This window comes from Lithobates pipiens, unplaced genomic scaffold, assembly GCF_037356315.1.
Source record: "Lithobates pipiens isolate NorthernLeopardFrog02 unplaced genomic scaffold, aLitPip1_a1.2 Scaffold_13, whole genome shotgun sequence".
Lineage (NCBI taxonomy): Eukaryota > Metazoa > Chordata > Amphibia > Anura > Ranidae > Lithobates > Lithobates pipiens.
Genome location: NW_027507718.1, coordinates 348,063,367 through 348,090,746, shown reverse-complemented (window position 1 = coordinate 348,090,746; position 27,380 = coordinate 348,063,367). Strand labels below are relative to the sequence as shown.

Genomic DNA, 27,380 nt, shown 5'->3' with positions numbered 1-27,380 from the left:
TGGTAAAAAAAAATGTAAAAAAAAAAAACACCACACAAGGGTTTAAAATAATTTATTGCACTGCTCTGGGGGTCTTCTTCCGTCTTGGGGGGTCTTCTCACCGGACTCCTCCGCTATCTTATGCTAGCTCTTTTACTAACGGAGGAGCCCGGCTTTCTTCTTCTCCGCTGCACAGGGGTCTTCTTCTGACTTCGGGGGTCTTGTCCCCCTCTTCGGGGGTTTTGTCCCCCTCTTCGGTTCTGCTTGCCGGGCCTCCGCTTTCTTCCTTTAGCTCTTTTACTAGCCACGTCTCGGTCTTCTGTCGCTGCCGTCACCTCTTCTTCCGACTACGGGGGTCTTGTTCCCCTCTTCGGTTCTTTTTGCCGAGCCTCCGCTCCTTCTTCCAGCTCTTTTACTGGCGGTGGCCCGGTCTTCTGTCGCGGCTGTCGTCGTCGCATGCCCCCCTTCCCCAAAGCACCCCCCCCATGTTGAGGGCACGCAGCCTGGAACAGCTCAGGGGGGTGGGCGCTCGCTCGTCCCCACCCCCTTTCCTGACCGGCCGGGTTGCGTGCTCGGATAAGAGTCTTATATGGACCATGGGGGGACCCCCACGCCATTTTTTCGGCATAGGGCTTCCCCTTTAAGTCCATACCAGGTGATGGGTCTAGCGACGTGTCAATCTCGCCGCCAAAGGTGGCGACATTGACCTCCTGCGCTAGTCCCGGCTACCTGGAGCCGCATTCAAAATGAACGGACTGTCCTCCGTGTGTGGGCAAGTCCGTTCATTTTCAAAAGTACAGACTCCAGCCATAGTCCGGCGGATCTAGTCGGCCGGGAAAGTCCGGTTGTGTGTGGGCATGTCCGCTCGTTCGGAAAGTCTGGCGGACTTTCTGGCGGTTTGTCCGCCAGACTAAGTCCGCCGGATAGTGTGATCATGTGTATGCGGCATTAGACATTATTTATGAGGGAACACAAAAACAACATCATTGTCAGACACTCTAGTTCTCCAAATGTCATCATAAAAGTAAATACCACTCCAGAAAATTAGAAACCCCTATTTAGCATTGTGTCAGACCACCTTTGACCCAGTGATCGTCCTGTGGCTTCCCACTTTTTAAAAATTTTTTTTACATTTTGGAAAGGGTAGGGGAGGGTTAAACCTTCTGTAATAATGAGGTTGATTTACTAAAACTGGAGCATTCCAAATCGGATTCACCTGTGCATAGAATCCAATCAGCTTCCAGGTTTTATTGTCAAAGCTTAATTGAACAAGCTGAAGTTAGAAGATGATTGGTTCCCATGCACAGCCACACCAGATTTTTGTACTCTCCAGTTTTAGTAAGTCAACCCCAATATTATCCTCTTATCTGTTGCTTGGCAACTCGATGTTTCCGTTGCCTCCATAAATTTTCTTAAGGATTAAAGTCTGGAGACTGGCTAAGTCACTCCATGACCTTAATGTGCTTCTTCTAGAGCCACTCATTTGTTGCCTTGGCAGGGGTCATTGTCATGCTGGAAGATCCATCCATCACCCATCTTCAGTGTTCTGGCTGAGGGAAGAAGGTTCTAATTCAAGATTTTACAATACATGGCCCTGTCCATTGGCCCCTCAATGCGGCAAAGTGGACCTGTACCGTTAGCAGAGAAATAGCTCCAAAGCATAATGTTTCCACCTCCGTGCTTAACTGTGGGCATGGTGTTCTTATGGTCATAGTCAGCATTTTTCTTCCTCCAAACACAGTGAGTGGAGTTAATGCCAAAGAGCTCAATTTTGGTCTCATCTGACCACAGCTCTTTCTTCCAATCCTTCTCTGAATCATTTAGATGTTCACTGGCAAACTTCAGACAGGCCTGTACATGTGCCCTGAGAAGGTGGACTCTGTGGGGTACTGCATGAATTCAATCCATGGCAGTGTATTGTGTTACCAATGGTTTGTGGTTCCCAACTGCCTTCAGATCATTCACAAGCACCTCCCGTGTAGTTCTGGGCTGATCCCTCACTCTTCTCATGATCATCCTTACCCCATGAGGTGAAATCTTGCATGGAGCTCCAGAGCGAGGGCACTTTATAGTTATTTTGTATTTCTTCCATTTGCGAATAATCACTCCAACAGTTGTTTTGTTTTCTCACCAAGCTTCTTGCTGACGGTCTCCTAGCCCATTCCAGCCTTGTGCAGGTCTACAATCTTGTCCCTGACATCCTTGGACAGCTCTTTGGTCTTAACTGTGAGGTTTGAATGGAAGAAAGAGATTCTAGGAACAGGTGTCTTTTATACACATAATGAGTTGTTGTTAGGAGTACCTTCTTAAATTGACAAGACTAATCTGTGTACCAGATGAGCACATACTGTAGCCAATCTGTGGGAGCCAGAATTATTGTTGGTTGGTAGGAGATCAAATACTTATTTTACTCACTGAACTGCAACTCAATTTATAACATTTATATCATGTGTTTTTTTTCTGGATTTTGGGTTGATATTCTGTCTCTATCATTTGAAATACATCTATGAAAAAAAAATTATAGACCCTTAATTTCTTTGTAATTGAGAGCAAACTTACAAAAGCTGCAGGGGATCAAATAATTAGTTTCCCAATTATACTCGGCACCATTCACTAAACAGTGCAGCAGTAAAATAGCTCATAGTGTTTTTCAAAAAACTGTTTTGCAAAAAATCACTCCAAAAATTAGGCATGTATTATTCCATCAAAATTGAAACTGATCGATATTTCACAGCACGGTTTGAAATCCATTGGGATGGATACAGTAGACAGGGATTAGAACACCAGTCATTCTTTAGTGTTGTCTGTATCCCCATTAAAGCCTGGTACACACTACATTTTTTTTGTGCAACGCCAAGGATTGCACAAAAAAAAAACCTGACAGCTCCAGTTGCGAGGTTAGTCCAGCAATCTCCCCAGCGAGTCAGTCAGCTTCTGGTTTTCCAGCCTATTGGCTGGTTTCTGATAGACAGACCGACAAACACATGGGCAGAATGGCGGCCAGTATTGTTTGTACTGGCAAATGTCTCCCAACATTCTGCCTGTGTGTACGGGGCTCAAGCCTAGTACACACGGTCCGAATGCCAGGTGACATCAGAATATATAAGTGGTAAGAAACAAATATTCAGATCTTTAATCTGAAGATGTCAGGAGATATGGTTTGTTCTTTATGGTTGTTCCATCTCAAAAGAGTGACAGTTAACTATAAACAGGACCGCAAACATATTGTCAGGTTGTCAGCTTTGAAATGCTCAACAAAAGACATTTAGCATCTGCTACAATCCTGCTGTCTAAATGCCACATCTCCCTGTGCTCTTTTCACATTTTTGTGTTCTTTATCTACTGAATGCTTATCTCTTTACAGCATATCAGTCTATAGGTTTATTAAAAATCAATTACCTTACTCCGCAGGACAAACACAGTGTTGATGTGAGACAGGATACCATGAAAGCTAATGTCAATATGTGGTCGCACCAAAGTGAACACAGAAAGAAGATTACAATTTCCAGGCTGCAGCTGTAAAATGATGGAACACACAAGAATAAATCATATTAAATAGTTATATTAGTTTGGTATTTCTATTTATGGAATCCTAAAAAAGTCTTAGAATACACTTTTACAGACCACTGTTCAGAAGAATTGGTTCAAGTACTTTGGGTGTGAATACTGAATGTCTTGGCCTTTCTGATTCTATACTAACAATCTGGATTGTTACCACCATGTATTCTTAAAGTATAACTAAAAGCAAAACCTTACTTTTGGATAGAGTGGAGAGGGATTAGAACCTCTGTCAGTTTTTATTGCTGTGTGTGCCTATTAGGGGGATTCACCATCTATATTGTCCTGTTTACCATTGTCATTAAAAGTGAAAGGAAAAGAAAATACCAAATTTGGGGTTGGCCCTAGAAAGGTAATAGAGGGTAAATCTTCCAATGGGGACAATACTTTTGACATGGAGGGCCATCAAGGGGATCCTTTAATTTGCAGGGATTTTCTCTCACTTTCTGTTTTGGCTATGCAACAGGAAGTGAAGGTAAATCTCCCCAATAGGACATAGATGGCAAAAAAACTGATAGAGGTTATAATCCTTCCTTACGCCATCCAAAATGAGAAAACATTTTTTGCCTTCAGTGCTACTTTATTGCATGGGTTGCTATGGACAAAGCTTTCAGAGAAACTTACACAATCTTTATTTTCAGGGAAGGACTGGCCTAGGTAGATTTCTGGCTAGTACCGGCAAGGTAGGTTGGACTCACCAGACCTCGATCAAAGCTGTCAGTGAAACATTTTGTGCATTTTCTAGCTTCCTGCTCCTTATTCAGACCTACAATCACAGCTGGAAAAGGGAACTGCTCTAGCACCAACCTGCTTTGAGGTTCTTAGATATTATGAGACCGAATGCCAAAAGCCAAAAAGAAAGCTGATGTTGGAAAATGTGAAACACTGTGGGGTTGATTTACTAAAACTGGAGAGTGCAAAATCTACTGCAGCCCAATCAACATATAACTTCAGCTTATTCAATTAAGCTTTAAGAAAAAAAAACCTGGAAGCTGATTGGTTTCTATGCAGCGCTATACTAGATTGTGCACTCTCCAGTTTTAGTAAATGAACCCCAGTGTCACAATAAACTATGTTCTTTAGGAACAACCACCTTTTACCAGGCCAACCAACCAATGAGGCACCTTGGAGCATTTTGCACAGTACACCTTCTTCAGCCCACAACAATATACCCCTACCATGATACTATGAAAGGCTAATTGGTTGTGTTTGGTTCAGACCAAGTTTCTAATTCCCTCTGCTCCTTAATTAATAAGTCATAAAAGATTTACATATAGAAGACCACCAAATGTTCTGGCTACAGAAAGGTAAAATGTGATGCTATGGGTTGATGTCCTTTACACATGTGATTTTCCTGGTGTAATAAATATCAATAAATCTCCTTAATTATGATAATTTTCTGATTCTTCAATTGTGAACTTCAGAAGATATTTTTTTGGTGTTTTAATGGAAATTGTATAACATTCTAGAAATGTATGCCGTTTAAATTTGAAATTAAATGCCTTGCCGTTATTAAGAGAAAGATCACTTTAAAGATATAAAAATTATCAGCCAGCTTAAAAGAAACTGCACACTTATGTAGACACAATGACAAGAAGGCAATTGGAAAAACTGAAAGACTTTTAGCCCATAGTTTATTATTACCCTTCTTGGCCAAATAGTGCCTTGGGTTTATGCATGGGTACTCAAGTGAGCATACTTGTCGTTGTGGCTACCTGGTAAAGAGCAATCAGATGATTTCCCTATGTCTTTATTTACTGAAAATCTGTATTTCTACAGAAATAAAATAATTACCTGTGGCAAAACCCTGTAGATGGCATTCCCACACTGTGTAACAACAAGGTCTCTGTCAAACATTATATGGAATGGAAAAGCCTTGCAGAATGTGTAGGGGCTAATGCGTGATTCCTGGGTCCCATTTTCTTCAAACCTGTCCAGATCCTCATACAAGTCCTCCTCCTTAGAGTCCTTTTCTTCTATCAAGAATTGAGTGTGGTCACATTCTTCATTTCTTTGCTGAACAACCTTATCAAAATCAATAAATTACTGTTATATTTTACTCTAAAGAAGAGAAATATTGTAGCTAGTTAATACTCACTACTATATATTGAAGTTGACTTACTAAAAGTAGTTGAAAATGTTTAAATGAAAAATAATATTAGCCAATCTTATGCAGATGAAATAAATAAACAAGAATTTTCTTATTGCATGATTTGATAACTAAAGTGAACATTCTAAACTCTAGTAAAATCAGCTTCACTGTAAATGCAGATAAGATATAATATGTTATACAAGAAAATATAGAAACGTTTATCTGTCAGTCAGCCATGTTTTAATTATTTGGACCAAGTTTTAAAAAACAAAATAAAGAACAGGGGTACTTTTATTCACAGCCACTAGAGTAAGAGTAGTGAGCAGCCACCCTATTCCATCACATTCTGCAGCTGTTATCTCCCAGCCCACTTTCCAAATCTCAGCTGTCTGGGCCTTTTTCAGCACATCTACAGCAGATTGCACTGTTGCTATCTGCAAACTGTGTCTCAGGTACATCAAACATGGCAAAAACACCAACCATTTGGGTACCACATGCTTAACAAGGCATTTAACGTCCAACCACTCAGCCCATTGGCAAGAGCACCTAACAGCCACACAAAAGGGCATACATCTGTCCTCCTTCTCCTTACCCAGTTAAGTCTGCCCCTGCTATACCGAGTCATTAATGCTCAGCAGCTTCCATTGACAGGGATGATGGTATAGCACAGGGTTTCCCAGGTCCTAGCACCACATCTGCCAGCAGCACACCACCATCTGTAGACTGTAGCCAGCAAACTTCTCTTCCCCATCTGCTGCAGTGGGAAAAAAAAATACAGTATCTGCCACCCACATGCCCGGCGTCTAAATGCAAGCTTGTCAAAGCTGTTGGGTCTCCAACTTTTGCCTTTCAGCCTGGTGGATTCTGCCCCCTTCCATAAATTTGCACAATGTGCTATACCACAATGGCAGGTTCCCAGTTGTTACTACTTTTCACGTAAGGCCACCCCATTTCTCTACTATCAGGTGGAAGGGAATGTTGTGGCATCCTTGGGCAAGGCAGTCAGCCGTAAAATCCACCTTACTGCTGACACATGGTCTGGCAAGCATGGACAGGGAAGATATATTTTGTTCACAGCACACTGGGTAATGCTGCTTGCAACTCGAAAGGATGCAGGACAGGGCTCTGTGCTACAGCTTGTTGTGCCCCCACATCTCCATACAGCTGGTGGTGATGATGCCAGACCTGTGAGCTCTATCCTCTCCTCCTCCTCAGCCACCTCCATGCCCTCCTCTGCAGAATTGTCCTATGAACATCAGGTACCCACTAAGTGTTCAAAGGGCTATTCCCAGAGTCAGGCTAAAAGGTGCCATGTGCTTCAGCTGGTGTGTTTAGGGGGCAGGAACCACTCCGGAGCAGAGATTCTTGCAGGTCTGCAGGGACAGGCCCAGAGGTGGTTCACACCATTCCAGCTGGAGCCAGGAATGGTAGTGTGTGATAATGGCTCAAACTTCCTGTCCGCCCTTAGACAGGGAAAGTTGACACATGTGTCATGCCTGGCACATGTCCTCAATTTGGTGGTGCAGCGTTTCCTAAATACATTCCCAGGGTTGCTAGATGTGCTAAAGCTGGCCAGAAGAGTCTGTAGCCATTTCAGGCGGTTATACACAGTCAGTGCTCGTTGGCTGAAATTCAACAAGAAATCCACCGTTTGCCCGTAAACCGCCTGATTTGTGACATGCCCACCAGGTGGAACTCGACTTTGTCAATGCTGTAGTGGCTGTACATGCAGCAGACAGGTGTCAGCGAGTACCTGTGCGAATACGGCACAACGACAGCCTCAGGCCTCCTCTGCTTTTTTTTAGCCACACCAATGGCTGATCATTAAGGATGCATGCACTGTATTGTCACCATTTGAGGAGGCCACATGTATGGTGAGCCGTGACAGTGCATGCATCAGTGACATAATCCCTGTTCTGTTCCTGCTGGAGAAGACTCTGCGTGGCATTATGGACAGGGCACTGGAGGCAGAGCAGCAGGAGGAAGAGGAGGACTTTCTTTCCTCTCAAGGCCCACTTTATCCAGACACCATCATTCATATGCCACAGAACACACAGGAGGAGAGAGGGGAGGAGGATGAGGATTCTGGCACTTTCATAGGCTTCGAAGAAGAGGAAGACATGCGTTAATCTGTAAGCGATGGCTTTCCAACCCCAGGACCCTTGGGTGTACGAGGCTGGGAGGAGGAAGTTCCAGATGCTCTCATCCTGAGTGACCCTGAGGATTCTAATTTTCAAGCATTGAGGCGCATGGGCAACCTCATGCTTCAAAGCCTGCGAAAGGACTCAAGAATACGTGCCATAAAAGAGAAGGATGATTACTGGTTGGCAACCCTCCTTGACCACTGTTATAAGGGAAAGGTCTCAGCCCCTGTACACACGGTCGGAGATTTTGCCAAACAAATCCGTCTGATTTTGCCCATCGGATTTAGTCCGACGGATTGTGTCCGAAACTGTTGCATACACACGGTCGGGCCAAGTTGGCGAAAAATCCGATCTTTCAGAACGTGATGACGTAATTTCGTTACGATGGGACTACATTCAGGCTAGTAGCCAATAGCTTTGATGTAGGAATTTGATCTGAGCATGCGTGACACTTGGTCCGATGAAAATGCTCTACACATGATCGGATTAGGTCCGTCCGGCCCAGTTGGTCAGGAAATATTTCCAACATGTTGGAAAATTAGGTCGGACGGAGATTCGGACGGAATCAGTCCGATGCATACCACACACAGTCGGATTATCTGACGACGCATTCCGACAGATTATCCAACCGTGTGTACAAGGGCTCAGAACTCATCCAGTCCCCTCAGAGAGTGCAGAGAATAAAATCTCTTGAGGACATGTTTAAGAGAATTTTATTGAAGGCGTCCGTCTAAGTGAGGCATTTTGGAATTTTTTTAGTTAAAGTGCTGTCAGTCTCCACATCCCATTGGCAGCGTCTGCATCACATGGTGGATGATCAGCTTGGGGCCAAAAAAGAGATGGAGAACTTTTCAGCTGATGATCCTGAGAATGGGTCATGAGAATAGACCACTGGCCAGAACTTGCCCAGTATGCTATTGAGTTGTTGGGCTGCCCTGCATCCAGCGTGCTTTCAGAACAGGCATGCAGTGCTGCAGGAGGTTTTGTTACTGATCATAGAACATGTCTGTCCACAGACTCTGTGGACCGTTTGACTTTTATAAAAATGAATCAGTCCTGGATTACCAGCTATGAAGCTCCTGATGCAGCTATGAAGCCCCTGATGCTGATGTCACTGATTAAGTCTTTTTAGGATGCGGAATCTCTGCAGGACTTCGAGGCTGGCTAGCTTCGAGGTTGTTCAATCGTTACATCTGGGAGAATGTTTTTGGTATAGGTTTCATGTGCACAATTAACACCCAAAGACCAATTTTTCAGCACCTGTTTGAGAGGTGCATATTATTGCAATCTTTTACAACAAGGCCAATTCTTGCCTTCATCAAGAGCACCTCTATAGGGTTACAGTGGGAAGGTGCCAAAGACACCCAAAGGCAAATTTTCTGCACTTGTTTGACAGGTGCATATCATTGCAATTTTTTACAGCTAGGCCAATTCTTGCTTTCATCAAGATTACCTCTAGGGTTACGGTGGGAAGGTGCCACCGACACCCAAAGACCAATTTTTACGTACCCGATACTTCTATATAAAGTCAAAGTGTATCCAAAAAATCTCTATTGTTCCCAGTGTACTACATTGTGGCCTCATCAACACTGACTCCCCAACTGTTGCTGAGCAATATAAAGGCAGCTTGCAGGGGAAATGTAATTTTTGTTGGCCTTTATAAATGCAATTATTACTGCAGCAGATTTTAGGCATGGTACAGATCTGTCATTTAAGAGGTAGACTAAGGGGACCCCCCAGGCACTATATTGGAAGGATTTTTTTTATTTTTAGGCTTTCACTTTTCATTTTAAAAATCAAAAAGTCACTGCTCATTTAACCACTGGGCACTTAAACCCCCATCCTAACCAGACCAATTTTTGGTTTTCAGTGCTCTCACATTTTGAATAACAATTACTCACTCAGACAACATGTTACCCATATCAATTTTGTGTCCTTTTTTCACACAAATTGAGCTTTCTTTTGGTGATATTTGATCACCACTGGGTTTTTTATTTTTTGCGCTATAAATGAAAAAAGACCGGAAAAAAAGCATTTTTCTTTTTTTCAGTTATAAAATTTAGCAAATTAGTCATTTTTCTTCATAAATTTTGGCCCAAATTTATACTGTCACATATCTTTGGTAAAATAACCCAAATCAGTGTATATTATTTGGTCTGTGTGAAAGTTATAGAGTCTACAAGCTATGGTGCCAATCACTGAAAATTGATTTCACCTGATCACACCTGATGTACTGACGGCCTATCTCATTTCTTGAGACACTAACAAGTCAGGAAAGTAGAAATACCCCCCGAATTACCCCTTTTTAGAAAGTAGACATTCCAAGTTATTTAGTAAGAGGCATTGTGAGTTTTTTGAAGTTGTAATTTTTCCCCACAATTCTTTGCAACATGAAGATTTTTTTTCACACAGAATTGTCATGTTAACAAGTTATTTCTCTCACACAGCATATGCATACCACAAATTGTATCCCAAAACACATTCTACTACTCCTCCTGAGTATGGCGATACCACACGTGTGCAACTTTTACACAGCCTGGCCACATGCAGGGAGCAACGTCAGGCCTTATAGGGACATACATTACACATTTCATTTTTTGACTACCTCTTATAATTTTGAAGGCTCTGGAGCAACAGGACAATGGAAACATGCACAAAATTACCCCATTTTGGAAAGTAAACACCCCTACGTATATTCTATAAGGTACAATGAGTCTTTTGAACATATAATTTTTTTCCACAAGTTTTTGAAAAACGTAGAAAGAAAAAAATTAAAACGCATTTTTTTTTTTTACAGAATGTTGTCCATTTATAAGATATATCTAATACATAGTATTTACATAGCAAGAATTACCCCCCAAAATATATGCTACTCCTCCTGAGCATAGTGATATCATATGTTGGAGACTTTTCCACAGACTGGACACATACAGAGGCCCAACATGCAAGGAGCACCAACAGGGACATACATTTTAAATCTAATTTGACTACCTATTACACTTTTGTGAGACACTGATAGGCACTGTAGTGGCAAAGATGCGGCATGGATGAGAACTGAGTTGGCGTGGATGAGCACTGATGTGGCACAGATGAGCACTGCTGTGGCATGGATGAGCACAGATGAGGCATAGATTAGCATTAATGAGCCATGGATGGGCATGGATGAGCACAGATGGAGCATGGATAAACATGTATGAGCCAGGGATAGATGGGGCATGGATGAGACAGGGATAGATGGGGCATGGATGAGCCAGGGATAGATGGAGCATGGATGAGCCAGGGATAAATGGAGCATGGATGAGCCAGGGATAGATGGAGCATGGATGAGCCAGGGATAAATGGAGCATGGATGAGCCAGGGATAGATGGAGCATGGATGAGCACAGATGGAGCATGGATGAGCACTGATGGAGCATGGATGAGCAAGGATGGAGCATGGATGAGAAAGGATGGCACATGGATGAGCACGGATGGAGCATGGGTGAGCACGGATGGAGCACGGATGAGCCATGGATGGATGAAGCAAGGATAAGCACGGATGGAGCATGGATAAGCACAGATGGAGCTCAGATGAGCCAGGGATGGATAGAGCATGGATGAGAACGGATGAGCCAGGGATGAATGGAGCATGGATGAGCCAGGGATGGATGGAGCATGGATGAGCCAGGGATGGATGGAGAATGAATGAGCATGGATAGAAGGAGCACAGACGAGCCAGGGATGGATGGGGAATGAATGAGCATTGATGGAAGGAGCACAGATGAGCCAGGGATGGATGGAGCATGGATGAGCATGGATTGAGGAGCATGGATGAGCCAGGGATGGATGGAGCATGAATGAGCCAGGGATGGAGCATGGATTGAGTATGGATGAGCCAGGGATGGCTGGAGCACGGATGAGCCAGGGATGGATGGGCACATATGGAGCATGGATGGGCACATGTGGAGCATGGATGAGCACATATGAGGCATGGATGAGCCAGGGATGGATGAATGGATGTAGCATGGATGGGCACAGATCAGCACTGTGCGCACTCCAGAGACAGCCCACAGCACTGCTGCACCCGGCTCCCTCCTCTCCTCGCACACTGTACCGATCAGTACGAGGAGAGGGGAGGAGCTGCACTGGACAAGCTACGGTTTGTTGACAAGTGATCACTCCATCATTGGACGGAGTGATCATGTGGTAAAAGTCCGCTGTACCGATCAGTGCGAGGAGAGGGGAGGAGCTGCACTGGACAAGCTCTGGTTTGTTGACAAGTGATCGCTCCGTCATTGGACGGAGTGATCACGTGGTAAGGGGCTGCTGTCATTGGCTCTTTACCCCGTTCCATGACGCGTTGGGTCTCACGGATATTCCCGGCCCCAGGACGCCCTCCCAGAATATGCCGGCTACGCTGTAGCCGTCTTTCGGCTATGGTCCAGTCGGCATGTGGTTAAAAATGAAGTTTTTCACAAACTTTTTTTTTAATTGATACATGTCCCCCAGGGCAGGACCGGACCCCTATAACCATTGTATGCCCAATTACTTCAACATGGGCACTTTTGATTTTTGATGTTCTGGTCCTATTGACTTTAATGGGGTTAGTTATTCGGGTCCGAACTTTTGCAGTGTTTGGAAGTTCTGGTGCACACTGAACAGGGGTCCATTCGGCCCATCCCTAACAGCCACCAATCAACACCCATTATTTGTTTTTACCAGAGTCTGAAAGCTACACTTAGCTAGCATTTGTTTTTATACCAGATTATGAGAATTATCTTTAAAAGTTGAGCTCTAAGATGGATATAATATGAAGAGGCCTATAGTGGACTTGCTGGAAAAAGGGTAGTATTCTTTAATTTCTCTGAATATGTGAGGGCTGGCTTACCTGATCTATGTAATTATCTACAAATCAGCAACATAGATAAGGACAGCATAAGGATCCTAAGTCAAGTGACAAATATCAAATGAGTAAGATTCATAGAAAATTGCAAATCAGTTTGTTCTTCTATTGAGAATAATGTGGTACGATAAAATACAAAAAGCTGCAGGACCAGATATGCTGGAACCCACCTATCTAACTGGACTTTAAAGGCTCAGCATGAGAGACATCAAATGTATAAGAAATTATCTTTATTGTATAAAATACAAAAAACAGACGCATAAAAGCCTAAAACAGATCCACAAATACATTTTGCAAATTACACTCTACTGAGGTTTGCATGATCCACTGCAATACTGTACGCATGTTTATGGGTTAAAGAAATAATATGTCTATTGTGGTTAAATGCTACACTGTATTTATACTCATTTTTTCTCTTTCTCTGCATAATATATTTAGTGTTGCTTTACTTTGCCATATTGGGTTCTGAAGAAGCTGTGTTATTGGCGAAACATTGACCTGGCAGCTTGGGTTACTGGAAGCATACATTTTCACAAGTGCTGATATATTTCTTGATATCTACTGTACATGTTTAGGGTCTTCTGTTACCTTAGTAGACTGTAATTTTCAACATTTATTTGTGGATCTATTTTAGGCTTTTATGCCTTTGTTTTTATGTATTTTATACAATAAAGATAATTTTTTATAAATTTGATGTCTCCCATGCTGAGCCTTTAAACTCTAGTTAGATAGGTCGGCTCCGGCATATCTGGTCCTGCAGCTTTTTTGTACTCTTTGTACTTTTTTTGTACGTGTTTCGGATGTGGCTTGAGCCAAATATATTTTCCTACTGTGGTATGATAAAAAAAAGCATGACTGTACCCACATGCAATTCTATATTACAGAGTGGGGTTTGATATTTTAGGTACTATTAAGGGACCATTTTATCTTTATAATGGAATACTATTAAACATGCAAGGCTAGCAATCATTAGCTCAAACACACCTATTGTGGTATTAAAAGGGTACTCCCCTCTGGGTAATCTATGTACAGTACAAGGATTTTAACAAACAGTTTTGCAGAGCATGAGAAGAATGAACTAAGAAATTACACAAGGGCTTCAAGCACTTACCTTCATAACTATTTCAGTTCCATGGATCTGCTGTGCAACTGTTTTAATAATGCCAATAACAATGTCCTGCAGTCCTTCTCTTTCTGAGTAGTAATGCAAAATAAGGCCTTTTCCTTTCTCTGCATCAGTGCACCTAAATGATGGCGCACGCATACCTGGATAAATGGTACCAAGATGATCATGCAGAGCATCTAAGTTCTGTAAATAGAAAAGTAAACCTTGGTGAGTCTTTTTATTCCACAAATACCAAACCTAAAGGGATTTTCTAATGAAATTGGAGTTCCCACTTGTGAGCCCCTCAAAGTGTTAACTAAACAGGGAACTCTTCCTAGAGATCTCAGTTTCTACCTGCAGATGACACTTGGTATTGTATATTAACCAACAGATGGATGCCATCATTATATGGAGACTACATGCTATCAAACATTGCAAACAACAGGCCTTTTGTTTATGATGGGGTTATCTGTTACTTGTTACTACAGAGAGGGGACCTAGAGAACATCCATATTGAGTATTTACTTTTTATTATTATTAATGCTTAAAGCGGAGTTACGGCCCAAAAAAATTTAATAAAAGTCAGTAGCTACAAATACTGCAGCTGCTGACTTTTAAAATAAGGACACTTACCTGTCCAGGGCGCCCGCGATGTCCTCATCCGAAGCTGACCTGTCCCTCGGCTTCGGCATCTTAAGTAAGGGAGTCAGGATGTGAAGCCTTGCAGCTTCACAGCCTGGTTCCCTACTGCGCATGCGTGAGTCACGCAGCGCGTTCTGAGTGGTCCCTGCTGTCTTCTGGGACCTGTGTGTTTCACAGAAGACAGCAGGTGGGACGGAGGAGGGGCCGGACATGGAGTAGATTACCATGGCTACTGCAGCGATCTTTTGCCGGAAGTGGGAGCAAATATCTATATTAGACAGGTATCTGCTCCCCCCTGAAAGGTACCAAATGTGACACCGGAGGGGGAAGGAATCCGGACAGCGCAAGTTCCATATTTGGGTGGAAGTGTGCTTTAAATAAAAAATGATCATCATAAAATAAAGAATACTAACATTTATTGCTGTATATGTATATATTTTAGCCCTTGTACACGCGGTCGGACATTCCGACGGAAAATGTCCGACTGGACCGTGCTATCGGATAATCCGACCGTGTGTGGGCTTCATCTGACTTTTTCTGTCGGAATGTCTGACCAACAAAGTTTGAGAGCTGGATATAAATTCCTAGACCAAAGCTATTGGCTACTCGCCTGAACATAGTCCCGTCGTAACTAAATTACGTCATCACGTTACGAACGATCGGATTTTCCGACAACTTTGTCCAACCGTGTGTATGCAACACCAGTTTTGGACAAAATCCGATGGATTTTGTTGTCGGAATGTCCGACCGTGTGTACAAGGGCTTAGAAGGAATCAAAGTACGCTTTTTGTGCCCCAGTGCAGTCGCTGTAGATTTGAGAGGGACATGCAAGGAATAATTGGATCACAGAATAGAGGTCGACCGATATATTGGCCGATATTTGGCGTTTTTTAATTAATCGGCATCGGCTGATTGTGCTGATAAAAAAGGCTGATTATAATTTCAGCGCGACTTGCAAATGACTTCTGTAATAGAAGTCAATGCAAATTGCCTGAAGTCTTCCGTGAAGCAACTTGTTTCTCCTCTCTGGGCAGACCAAGTCTGCCAAATCTGAGAAAAGAAGCTAAAGAGATACAATGTTTATACTTATCAATGATCTGAACTCCATGTGCAGGAATTCTCAGTTTAACCATTTAAAGACTAAATCTTTTCTGATACTTGCTGCTTACAAGTAAAAATCCAATATTTTCTTCTAGAAAATCACTTAGAACCCCCAAAAAATTTTATAGATTTTTTTTAGCAGAGACCCTGGGAATAAAACAGCGGTTGTTGCAATATTTTATGTCACACGGTATTTGTGCAGCGGTCTTTCAAACTTAATTTTTGGGGAAAAAATACGCTAATAAATAAAAAAAAATTAAAACAGTAAAGTTAGCCCATTGTTTCATCCAAAAGATTTGATTACCCGTTTTTGTGTATTTAATATTTAAGATTTATTTATTTTTTAATCTAAATTATACATACAAGTGAACTGATTGGAGGTTTGTTTTGTTTAATGAATCTTTAAATGTAAGAAATTTTCTGTATCACTTATTACTTAAGGCTGCTTACACACTGGAGCAGGCAGGCATTGATGGTAAAACGCTACTAGTTTTAGAGGCACTTTACCGTAATTTTAGTGGCGCTATTCGGCTGCTAGCGGGGAGCTTATAACCCAGTTAGCGGCTGAGGAAGGGGTTAAATGCGCCCGTGGAGCATGACTGCCGAATCGCTTTGCAGGCGCTTCGGCAGCTGTGCCCATTCATTTCAGTGGGCAGGAGTGGTGGAGGATCGGTATACACCGCTCCAAAGATGCTGCTTGCAGGACTTTTTTTCAACATCCTGCCAGCGCATCGCCTCAGTGTGAAAACACTCGGGCTTTCACACTGAGACTGCAGGGAACCCGTTTTGCAGGCACTTTACAGGTGCTATTTTTAGCCCAAAAGCTCCTGAAAAACGCCCCAGTGTGAAAGCGGTCTAACTGTTAGATTTTATGAAATGAAGGGAAAAAAATAAATAAAAAAAAATCGGCCTAACATATCGGCCCAAAAAAATTGGCATCATATATCGGCCATCGGCCGCCGCAATATCTAAATATCGGCATCGGCCAGAGAAAAACCCATATCGGTTGACCTCTATGATTAAAATCAGCAGAATTTCCCTCAATGCATATCTTCCCCTCAAATCTACAGCGACTGCACTTCCAAGTGCACTTGCATTGCACTTGTAGTGCAGAGTGGGTTTGCCTTTAGTAAATCAACCTCTATGTGTTTTCATTGCAGCTCACAGTGGGAGGGTTTCAGCCAAAGAAGTAGCGCTGTCAATCCAGAAAGCAGCGGGCAAGATTAGGTGTGGCCAGATCTTGTGAAAAGCTACAGGCTTCTGAGTCAACAGTAACAATGCCTATAGCCAACCCTCTGCAAATTTCTTTTTTCAGCCTTCAGTACTGCAAGCAGGCACAGCCTATATGAGAGCAGCAACTCTGCTGCGAATTCAGGAGCAGTGATGCATCATTGCCATGCAATTACATAAAACTGCATTATGTGGATTTTACTGGCAGCATCAACGGGTATTTGTTATACTTTGCCAAGGGACTCACAGAAACTTAAAAAGCAGATGCACAGTTGGCCAATGGAGCTTAAAGGAAAACTCGATTGTGCCCACTATTCTTGAATTAGAAAATAAACCAATCTTTTTTTTTTTTATTTAAAATGGAAGTAATCACAAAGAAATAACTTTTGTTTTAGGAAGATAATACTATTGGTAAAAAGTTTTTTCTTCTTTCAAGACACTACAGGCAGGGGAAAAGTATAGTCAGTACTGATACCCAGAATCAAAGTGATATACATTTTTTAAAGTTTCACATGGTGCTAGATCTACCAGAAAGGCACAGTTCTCAAATTCTTTAATATTTCTTGGGAAGATCTGATTTTTTTAATACTTCCTGTAAACTCTTTTTTTTTCTTGAAGACCAATGAGGGTCACATGAATATAGTAATTCTAGGACATTTGCGTTATTATACTCCTGCTTTAGAAGGTCTGGAAACCCCGGTGTCTTTAAATGGATTTTACTGAAAATACAAAAATATTATTTCATCATCCATTGAGGGACACAGGAATATAGTAATTCTTGGACATCTGAGATGTCCAAAGCAATCCAATGCATGGTGGGTAACAGCTACTGAAAGATCCAACATATGTGGAATCATACTATGAGAGCATCTGAAGGAAACAATACATAAACAAAGGCTAGATAAAAAGGGAAAAGGAGACTTTGGAATTGTTATGACGAAGGAAAAGAACCAAGAATCAATCTGTTCCAGAGCAGGACAGTTAGCACTACTAAAGAGAAACTACTACCTGAAAAAAATGGACCCCAACAATAATGTGGCGGACAACCAATCATCCATTATACAGAAAACAGGTGGAACAACAACGCCCTTACCTTCATCACAGAAATATTTTTTACTGGATATATAATTTTTTCTTACTTTTGGGTCTGTTTCTTTGGAACAGACAGCTCTCCCAGCTCATAGGGAATCTATGTGTAGGTCAGTTAGTTTTAATTCTGACTTTTGGTGCACTTTGTGCAATACCCTCATCTCTGGAAGAAATGAAGTACTTCACTTGTAAGTGACTGCTGTCTGCCTACTTATGCTAAAAAGTGTTGGAGGTGAAAAATGAAGAACAGCATGAAAAGGGAGAACAAGAATGGATTTCTCATGTATTTTTACCTGTTTACAAAGGGGGTAAATTGTATAGTTTGTGCTATACTTAAACAGAGAGCAGATGTCACTTTGTATAACGAGAACTGCCAGAATCTAGAACACTGATTTTACTCAGTGATATATTAGGTATTCCACAATAAGGAAACAAAAAGAAAATGAGCACATAGATGGACACAATAGTCAGTGCTGTAAGAAGAGTCCTGATATCTCAGGGAAGCTAAATAAATCAGTTCCAAATTCAGAATAAACTGCAGCAATATTTGTTTATCTTCTAGGTTGAAAAGTCCCTTTTGAGTGAAACAGGTCTGAGGAGAGGTAAACAGCACAAGGAGTGCAATTGCACTAGATGTTAATAGACTTTTTTTTTTTTTTTTTTTATAAAAAATTTGTGGGAGAAGAAATGGGGTAGAATACTCCAAAATAGACCCAAGCAACATAGGAGGACTGACGTCTTATCATGTGGTGTACCTACATAATCCAGAATTATGTACACTGGGATACAGAAAATCAAGGAAAAAACAATCGAAGCAGATGCCTGATCATAGAGTCTAGATTCGAAGTTGCAGGCCAAGCCAAAAGCATTAAAACTGAGGGGAAGAAAAAATGTCTATGTGATCCAACAGGAACAGGAGACAATAATCCGGTACAAGTGGGGTGTACCATCAAACAGGATGTTTATGGTTTTATTTCATGTGGTGGACTCTGATCACCAACAAGGTATTACTAGTGTAGTGGATGAAAATTGGGGGTCTTCCATCCCATCTGCAAATCTTCTGTCTGGAAGTAGGCTACTCCTGTGTGAGGAGCAATAGAATCAGGAAAGCCACTAACTAATGTATGACCAAAGAGACGCCTTTCCTCAAATTGTAAGTGATTAGGTATTCTTAAAAAGTATCCTCCACATCCTAAGAAAGAGGCCAAGACACACTTTACACATGGACAGACATCACTGCCATGCGAGAGACAAACTAAGATCCATCTAAGAGGTCATCAGAATTGAAGTGCAGTGCCTCAGACATTTGATCCACCAGTTTCAGAACACAAAGGTTTTGGCTTATGTTGAAAGGCTCCCTTTAAAAGCATATGATTCATTGTGATATGGTTTCATAAATAAAAGTTACTACCAACAGAACAGCTGTTCCAGTTAAGTCAAACTGACACCTAAATAGGAAGTTCAACTGTTTATCTGTGAAATGCCTAAAGGCAAAGATGCCAACAATCTGAGTGGTGGCATGTCCATTGGGTGCAGAACAGAACAGTCCACAGAAGGAAGGGAACATTTAACAAGGGTCAAAGGGTAAAAGCTTCATCCAGCCACCAGGAGCAAGCCATGCTTGCATGTGGGGAGGTTGCAGGAATGTTTCCAGAAGAATGATTAAAGTACTGAGTATATGGGGAAAGTATTTGCAGAAGCACAAGCTCCAAGACTCTATATCTGGTACAATAGGCAGATGCCCTATATGCATAGCAGAATGTACTGCAATAGTCGGATTGGAAAGAACAGATTGCATATCTGAGTTATATGGAACCTGCTCAAATAAAGTCTCATTGGAGTCTGGGGCTTTAGGTACTCTGAGAAATAAAGCCCAGTACGGTCAGACATAGTCTTAGCTATGGAAGGCACTGGAGCATAATTAGAACGTCTGCAAGCAGATTGCTCAATTAGGGACAAGGTAATACATTGCAGTGGAAATTTCCTCTGAGCATCTTTTCAAAAACATGTGGTACTGCTTACTGGTAAGAACTAGGCCCAACATTAGGCAAGTAGTTGGTACTGATGAGGCTATATGATCCATGATACACTTAAAAGCAGCAGCAGCAGCAGTAACAGCAGAAAGGTGCTTCCCCTTAGGCTGAAAGGCAGGAGGGGAGCCTACACACAATACTACATCTAGTGGATTAAATCAGTTCCCTCAGCTCAGTTAAAAGTGTAAAATGGCACCCAATGTCAAAACTGTTAGTTAAATGCTTTTACCACAGCCCAAACTGCCACACTCATTAATAAGTTGTTAGAGAATAGGTCATCCTGAAAGGCTGTGCCATGGCTCTAGAGCTGGAAAGTGCAGTACATACAGTACATGAAGCACTGAGATATGTCAGAAGAGGCCATTGCATATACCATATCAGGATATATTAACCACAATAAGAGACTCACTCAGAGAGACAGAAATTGTGACTTGGCTGACACAGTACACACAGGTCTGAAATGTGCCACAATGCTGTGTTTATTGCTCAAAAGTCAGGCTCCAAGAAAACTTAGCCCCATTGACATGCAAACTGGACGTTATAAAAAAACAGTAACATTATCTGTAGAAAGCTGTAGCTGTTTTTTTCCAGTAGCGTTTTTTAGCTTTTTTTTAAACAAAATTATACTCCCTCAAATGCCTATGGATCAAATAATGGTGATCAATGCAGAATAGCCATGTTTTTCAGTGTTTTTTTGCTGTTTTTAAGCTTATTTCAGAGTTAGAACATTTTTACAGCTGAAAAACTCCTCTCAAAACCCACTAAATCTGGGATTTTTTCCAGTCAGAAAACACCCATCAAATCCTATGTGTGCATGAACACATAGGATAACATGCTGGGGAGTTTAATAGCTGCAGAAAAAAATGTCTGAAGCCAAAAACAGCAGCAGCAAAAATATCCAGTGTGTATGAGACTTAAGTCTTCAGAGCCTGGGTAACACTAGAGGTTTTGGCACAACTCTGGACCTCTGGACTCCCCTTACATGGGTAAGAAGAGTGTCACAATGCAGAGCTCAGTGCCCAAAGGTCACATCCAAGGCTAGCCCTGCAATCTACAATGACCTCCAAAGCTATTATTTATCAATATATACTAGCGTTCAAACCTCTTGGTGACACCTGTATAAACCAAATGTCCAAGAATTATTCAATTCCTGTGTCCCTCAATAAAATATTTTTAAGGGGGATTAAAAGCAGACACAAATGAAAGCACCTCTGTATTCATGAACAAATTGTTCCTTTTTTTTTTTAACTACAAGCAGTTTAAGCATCTGACTTTAACCTGGTATTAGTCCCTTGGGGGAAGGACTGGAGGCCAAATGGGTATGCTGCATGCAAATGTGTTTACAAGGAATATGTTGACAAGAAAAGGGTGCAGAGTAGCAGAGAGATAAGCTCATCAGTCTGCTGCTTCTCTTTTTACTGGCTAGTCAGGGGGCTGGGGGAGGGATAAGACACTGCTTGCCTGGAGTTTAAAGTGATACTAAATGATCGTTTTTTATATTGTATTTTTTAAATAACAAACATGTCATACTTACCTCCACTGTGCAGCTCTTTTTGCACAGAGTGGCCCCGAATATCCATTCCTGGGGTCCCTCAGCGGCTCTTGCGGCTCCTCCCTGCATTAGATAACCCCCTTGGAGAAGTTCTCTCCCGAGGGGGTTACCTTATTGGCGCGCTCCCTAGTTCAGCATTCGGCATCCATAGAGGCTGAATGCAGGACTCGTCCCCCGCCCCACGGGTAACTGGATTTGATTGACAGAAGCTGGGGCCAATGGCTGCGCTGCAATCAATCTATACAATCAAGAGCCCGGGAATCCATAGAGAGAGGGATGGCGAAGAATGCGCCGATGGAAATTCGGGGCTCAGGTAAATAAAGCGGGGGGGCTAGGGGGGGCGGTGACTGCAAGGTGTTTTTTCACCTTAATGCATAGGATGAATTAAGGTGAAAAAACATGAGCCTTACAACCAACCCCTTTAACTTAAAGTCTATATTTGAAAGCTTGTTCTTCTTTAAGGATATTGTGTTCTGCCAAATGTCATTCCATTAAGCGTTCTAACCACAGTTCTTTAAAAAGACTTGCATTTCACTCAATTCATTTGCACTTGCATTTCAGCATAATGGATTTTTGATTTATACAAGTCTTAAAAGCACACAAGAGACCTCTTAACAGAACTGAGATTCACTGACTGTCATTTTGTTTTTCAGAACTATCGATTTTCATAATGTTTAAGAAATAAGATAGCTTGGCTATTCATTTCCTATCTGTGGTCAACATAAATATGGAGCTTAAACTCTGCTATAACCAACGCCAATTAGCTTGGAACTTTCCATTTAGTTTCCTGATATGTTTTCTTGCTGGCAATGTTAATGAGTGATTTACAAAACAGGAACTGTTTTCTGACCTGCAAAAATTCTCTGACATTGGATCCAAGGACACGCAAGATTGTGTCATAGCCAGATTCCTGGCAAAAAACGAAAAACATATTTCCAAACATTTGGAGAATATCCCCAGCATTGAGATCTGCATGACATTTCAGGGGAAAAAAATATAATTAGCATAACAAACTTATACAGGACAATGCATATTCTATTAGTGCTAGTTAAAGGGCTAAACATAATAGAAGTTGAAGAGTTTTTTATTTTTATTTTCACAACTACTGTCATGAAAAGTGAACCAGTAAAAAACAAAAAACAAAACAAAAAAAAACTAAAAAAAAATAACAAAGAACAAGAACAAGCGATACAAAGTGACTTGAGGGCAGGGTTAATGTTTACAGATGATGGAACATTCTACCAGTACCAGTTGCCATAACAAAGAATACATCTGTAGTCAAGCACACCGCTAGATTGTTAGTACAGTGTTGTAGCCAATGTTATTCAAATTCTAAGTATAAAAGCCATCTCTCATGAAAAGTCATTTTATTTTATTATTTCTACAAAATAGTAGCCTTTCTTTCAGAATCACTTTGCTGTAAGCCATTCCCAGCTAAACATATTAATTTATATAACAATTAAGATTTTTAAGATTGTTGGAACCAAGCTTTGCCTTTATATAGATGACTCTTGTAGTAAATAAGGCTCCAAATGTTTATATGAATGCATAATTTATGACTGCAGAACTTTTAAGCAACTGTTGGTTTGCTTCAGCACTTCATTCATGCATAAAGGAACTTCAGTAATAGTCACAAGAACAGATTATGTAAATAGACTCAATATCCAGGGTCCACATAGAAATTTTCACATACAATTATCAGTTTCAATTAAGACTGAAGATAGCAGGCCAACATGTGTGCTTAAAAATATGAATTTGCTGTGACATTTCTCCTATAATCTCCTTACTGGTCACATTGCTGCTACATACCTGAATTTTTAGACTAAAAGGTGCGCAAAACCAATATCTCTGTTGTGATCAACACAAAAACGTGTGTGTCAAAAAATAAAATAACTCATATTAAACAATAATGAATAATGTGGATCATTTTGAAATAGCAGTCCCATAACATATATTTCACTTATGCATAACAAAGAAATAAACTTCAAAGAGAAACTTATAAAAGTTCAAATGTGAAATCTTGAAAAGTCAATGTGTAAAAATCCCAAACCACCTCACAGACAAGTGTGTCAGTTCCCTTACCACACAGTAATGATCTCCAAATGATAAGAGATCAACAGCGCAGAAATCCTCCATTTAGGTGGCCACCACTCAAGATAACACGACCTCCACGATCCTTCACTGGTTATCCAAAGCCAGGACCTCAAAGTAATAATGGGTAGGAAAAAGAATAAAGCACCATATAGTAGTATGCTAAAACCACATGATTTATTAAAAGTAGATATACTCACAAGAGTAACACAGGCAAAGCACACACATTTTTGTGTTGATCACTACAGAGGTATTGGTTTTGCGCACCTTTTAGAATAATTATTCTTGTAATTCCTTTGTGTCCGGAATATAGGTCGCTACAATACCTCTTTTTGTACTAAGCACATTTTTCTGTATTTTATACCGGAATATAGCCTTGATCAGTCCAACTATAGTGGGGAATCTGCATTCACTGAAAGCAGACCTGGCATCAAAAAGCAAGATCCGCTTATTACATCATGTTCCCCCCACCCCTTGCAAAATGTTGCAAAATTGCCCAAAAAAAATGAAAAATTATAATTATAATTAAAATTATATTTACCTTCCATCCAGCTCCCGCCTAGGTGAGGCAATAAAATGCTCTTTCTGGTAGATCCTGGGAGCGCAGAGGATCCCAGATCTTACGAGAAGTGCTCCTGCACAGTGATGTCATCCTCTCCTATGCGAAAGCTTTGTAGAAGATAAGTATTTTTGTTAACTTTCTTTTACAGCTATCATGCAGAGTTTTGCTAAGGTGATAAGGAGCATGATTTATAAAGCAAGCCTTGCTTTTTAGTGCAAGGTCCACTTTCAGTATGAAGATTCCCCTAAAAGTAAAAGCAGAATTTGCTTTTTGACCCTTCAAACACAAGCTTCAGCGGTTTATGGAAAGATAGGAGCACCACAGAATTAATTACAAGACTGTCACAAATCTTTAAGCACAGACCTACCTAATACTTCTTGTCCACACAAAATATAAGTCATAATACTGGTAGAAGTTTCTCAACCAATCAACTATAGCCAGGTCATCAGAAGTCTAGAATTTGATTCATTCATTGGGTTTCTGTGCTTTGAGTTGTTTTACTGAATAATCTTTTGAAAGTAAAAACAAAAGAATAGATCACTCAAGCCAATGTAAAGAAGAAAGCTGTTCACAAAACTGAAGAGCAAATAGTGACCTATCAGGTTGCCCCATGTAACCTGATTGTCACTGAGTGGTCAGTTTTGACATATTACCTTAGGGTAGTTTTAGAGTTAGGCAGAAAGCAGGAGTGGAAATATAGGTTGGCTGACTTTGTAAATGATTTCCATTCAACCTGGAAGTACAAAGCTTACTGGTGTACATTGTCTGCAGAGAACTCGCATCAGTGAAATCATAATCCAAGTGATTATAAATATAACAATATATTTCCATGATGAGGTCACAGAGGGTTGAGAGGATGAGGAAATGTTGAACTTGGCTCGAGAATCCTTTCATTTTCCAAGTATTCAGCAGTTTTCTTGGAATATATTTTGTCCAGTCTATTAACAAATCATTAGATTTTTTTTATCTTATTCTATCTCTTAAAATGGACCTCTCACTAACTTTACAAGTGTCCATGAATGCACTTCTGACATTTCGTAATATCCAGCAACAGTATTATTATTATTATTTTTTTTTTGAATGCTCCCTTTTTTATGTTCAGTAAGCATTCCTTGACTCCAGTCAGTGATCTTCCCTAGGCTAAGATAAATGCAACAATGTGCTGTAGGCAGGAAAAAGCATTCTGTGACTTTGTAACGAGTCACAATAAGGCCTGATCTGTAAAACGCTTTTAAACACAAACAAAAACTGCTCAGACCCCAATATTAACACAATTGTGTCCTCTTCGAACCAGTGCCACATTCCAGAAGAAAAAAAGTGATCATATAAAATCCCCAAATAAAGACAATGCTTTACTTCCAGATAGAAAAGCAGATTAAGGCATTATTTGGGGGGATACGGTAATTATTTGGGGGGAATTTTGATAGAACTAATAAATACTTGTATGTATTGTAATTGTATTTAAAAGAACTGAAGTTCCACTGTAAGAAACAGTGAACAGGCAGTCCTTTATTGCAGAAGAGACATGCACTCCTCTGCAATAAAATGCCCCTACCTACCTGACTGCTTGCTGTCTTCATCGGCGCTGTAAAGTGAGCTGTACATGTGCAATCTCTGTGAGATGTAATAAATGCATGGAAGTGTTACATTTACTTATTACTTAGCATGCATGCACTCAACATGGAAATATATCAGTGCCTAGGTCCATTTTGTTTTCTGTTTTTTTTCATTTTTTCACGAACCTACCCTCGCTTCATGTCAATCAGAGTGTTCACAGTGTATTTTCAAAATGTGTGCAAAACCATAGCACACAGGCAGAAAACCAGAAAAATAAACACATCATGCAATAAAGTCTTTCTCTATTGAATAAACCCTTGCATGAACTGTGCTATCAATGATATGCAAGTAGTGGAAGGGAAGCATACAAACTCCAAATTTGTAAGGTATTGTCTTGGAATTGCAAGAAAGTAGATAAAAGTATCAACATTTACAGATGTCAACTCTTAGATATCCTGCATTAGCCAATGGGAATTTTTTAGTATACGATTGATTTTCTGCTCTAGAATTATACTGTATGTGGTAACAGGTGGGGTAATAGGTGACAGCCTTTGGGAACTCAAAGACTGCAACTAAGAATCCCAGGGGGTTCTACATTTATATTGCTGGTGAAAGCAGAAGTGATGTTCTCTCATTACTGTCTTCTTTTGTTGCGATTCACTGCTTTTTGTAGCACCAACAACAGGAAAAATGCAGGCAGATGAGTCCTTGACTTCTGTAAATGGTAACTGTATGCATTACAGTAACCAAATCAATGACTATGGCTCTGTTGAGGAAAAAGTTTGTCAGGATCCAACGATTGAGGAGGTGTGAAGGCTAGAAAGTTGCTGCCTAAGCCAACATTCTGACCTTATGAGGACAGGTTGGTCAAAAAAATCTAAAGAGTCTAATACTGTTTTAAATATTACATTATATCCAGGGTGGACGTTCAACTCTAGAAGCTGTACAATGTGTAAAAATGCTTTAACCCTCCTGTCCTTTCAAAGAGATTGATTGGAGCAGAATGAGGCACTAGGTAACATAGCAGCTTTGCATTCCTCCTCCCTTCCCATCCTTTCAACTGACTTCAATAATGGTTGCAATTGGCACAGAAAGCCGCACCACCTGCACTGTCTGGACTGGGATGATCCCCTGGTTTATTTAAGGAGCATGAAGGTTTTGACAGGGGCTCCTGAACATCTACCATCTCTGCCCAGATTCTTGTAGATGTTGGTTGAACTGGATGGACTAGTGTCTTTTTTTTCAACCAGATTGACTATATATATATATATATATATATATATATATATATATATATATATATATATATAACAAAAATATACTAGTCCACCCAGTTCAACCAACATCTACAAAAATCTAGGCAAGCCTTGGTAGATGTTCAGGAGCCCCTGTGAAAACCTTCATGTTCCTTAAATAAACCAGGGGATCATCCCAGTCCAGACAGTGCAGATGGTGTGGCTTTTCTGTACCGATATATAGCTATTACCTTTTGTACCACCACCCCCTCCATTTAGAATGTAAGCTATATGAGCAGGGCCCTCCGGTACCTTTTGTATTGAACTGTACTGTAATTGTGTTGTTCCCCCCCTATACATTGTAAAGCATTGCGTAAACTGTTGGCGCTGTATAAATTGCGTATTATAATTTATATATATATACAGTATATATATATATATATATATATATATATATAAAACTACTTTCCACTTTAAAAAATACTAACCTCGCACTCCTAGTTTATCCCTTTAACCAGTCCAATCCAAT

General features: G+C 40.9%; 1 protein-coding gene across 5 annotated transcripts in view; it reads right to left on the bottom strand.

The window, feature by feature from the left end:
* The window catches only part of GUCY1B1 (guanylate cyclase 1 soluble subunit beta 1), a 101,371-nt gene that overhangs the window by 39,627 nt on the left and 34,364 nt on the right, over nucleotides 1-27,380 (bottom strand). Inside the window, exons 2-6 of one of the 5 annotated variants that reach the window (XM_077477094.1) lie at nucleotides 24,427-24,568; nucleotides 22,257-22,375; nucleotides 13,766-13,963; nucleotides 5,332-5,562; nucleotides 3,379-3,495 (exon numbers count right to left, since the gene is read on the bottom strand). In XM_077477094.1, coding sequence (XP_077333220.1) covers nucleotides 3,379-3,495; nucleotides 5,332-5,562; nucleotides 13,766-13,963; nucleotides 22,257-22,375; nucleotides 24,427-24,460 — 699 coding nt within the window. In that variant the 5' untranslated portion in view covers nucleotides 24,461-24,568. Of the gene's footprint in view, nucleotides 1-3,378; nucleotides 3,496-5,331; nucleotides 5,563-13,765; nucleotides 13,964-22,256; nucleotides 22,376-23,488; nucleotides 23,609-24,038; nucleotides 24,167-24,426; nucleotides 24,569-27,380 lie in introns of all 5 variants that reach the window. The other 4 variants (XM_077477095.1, XM_077477096.1, XM_077477093.1 and 1 more) reach the window with 4 other exon arrangements.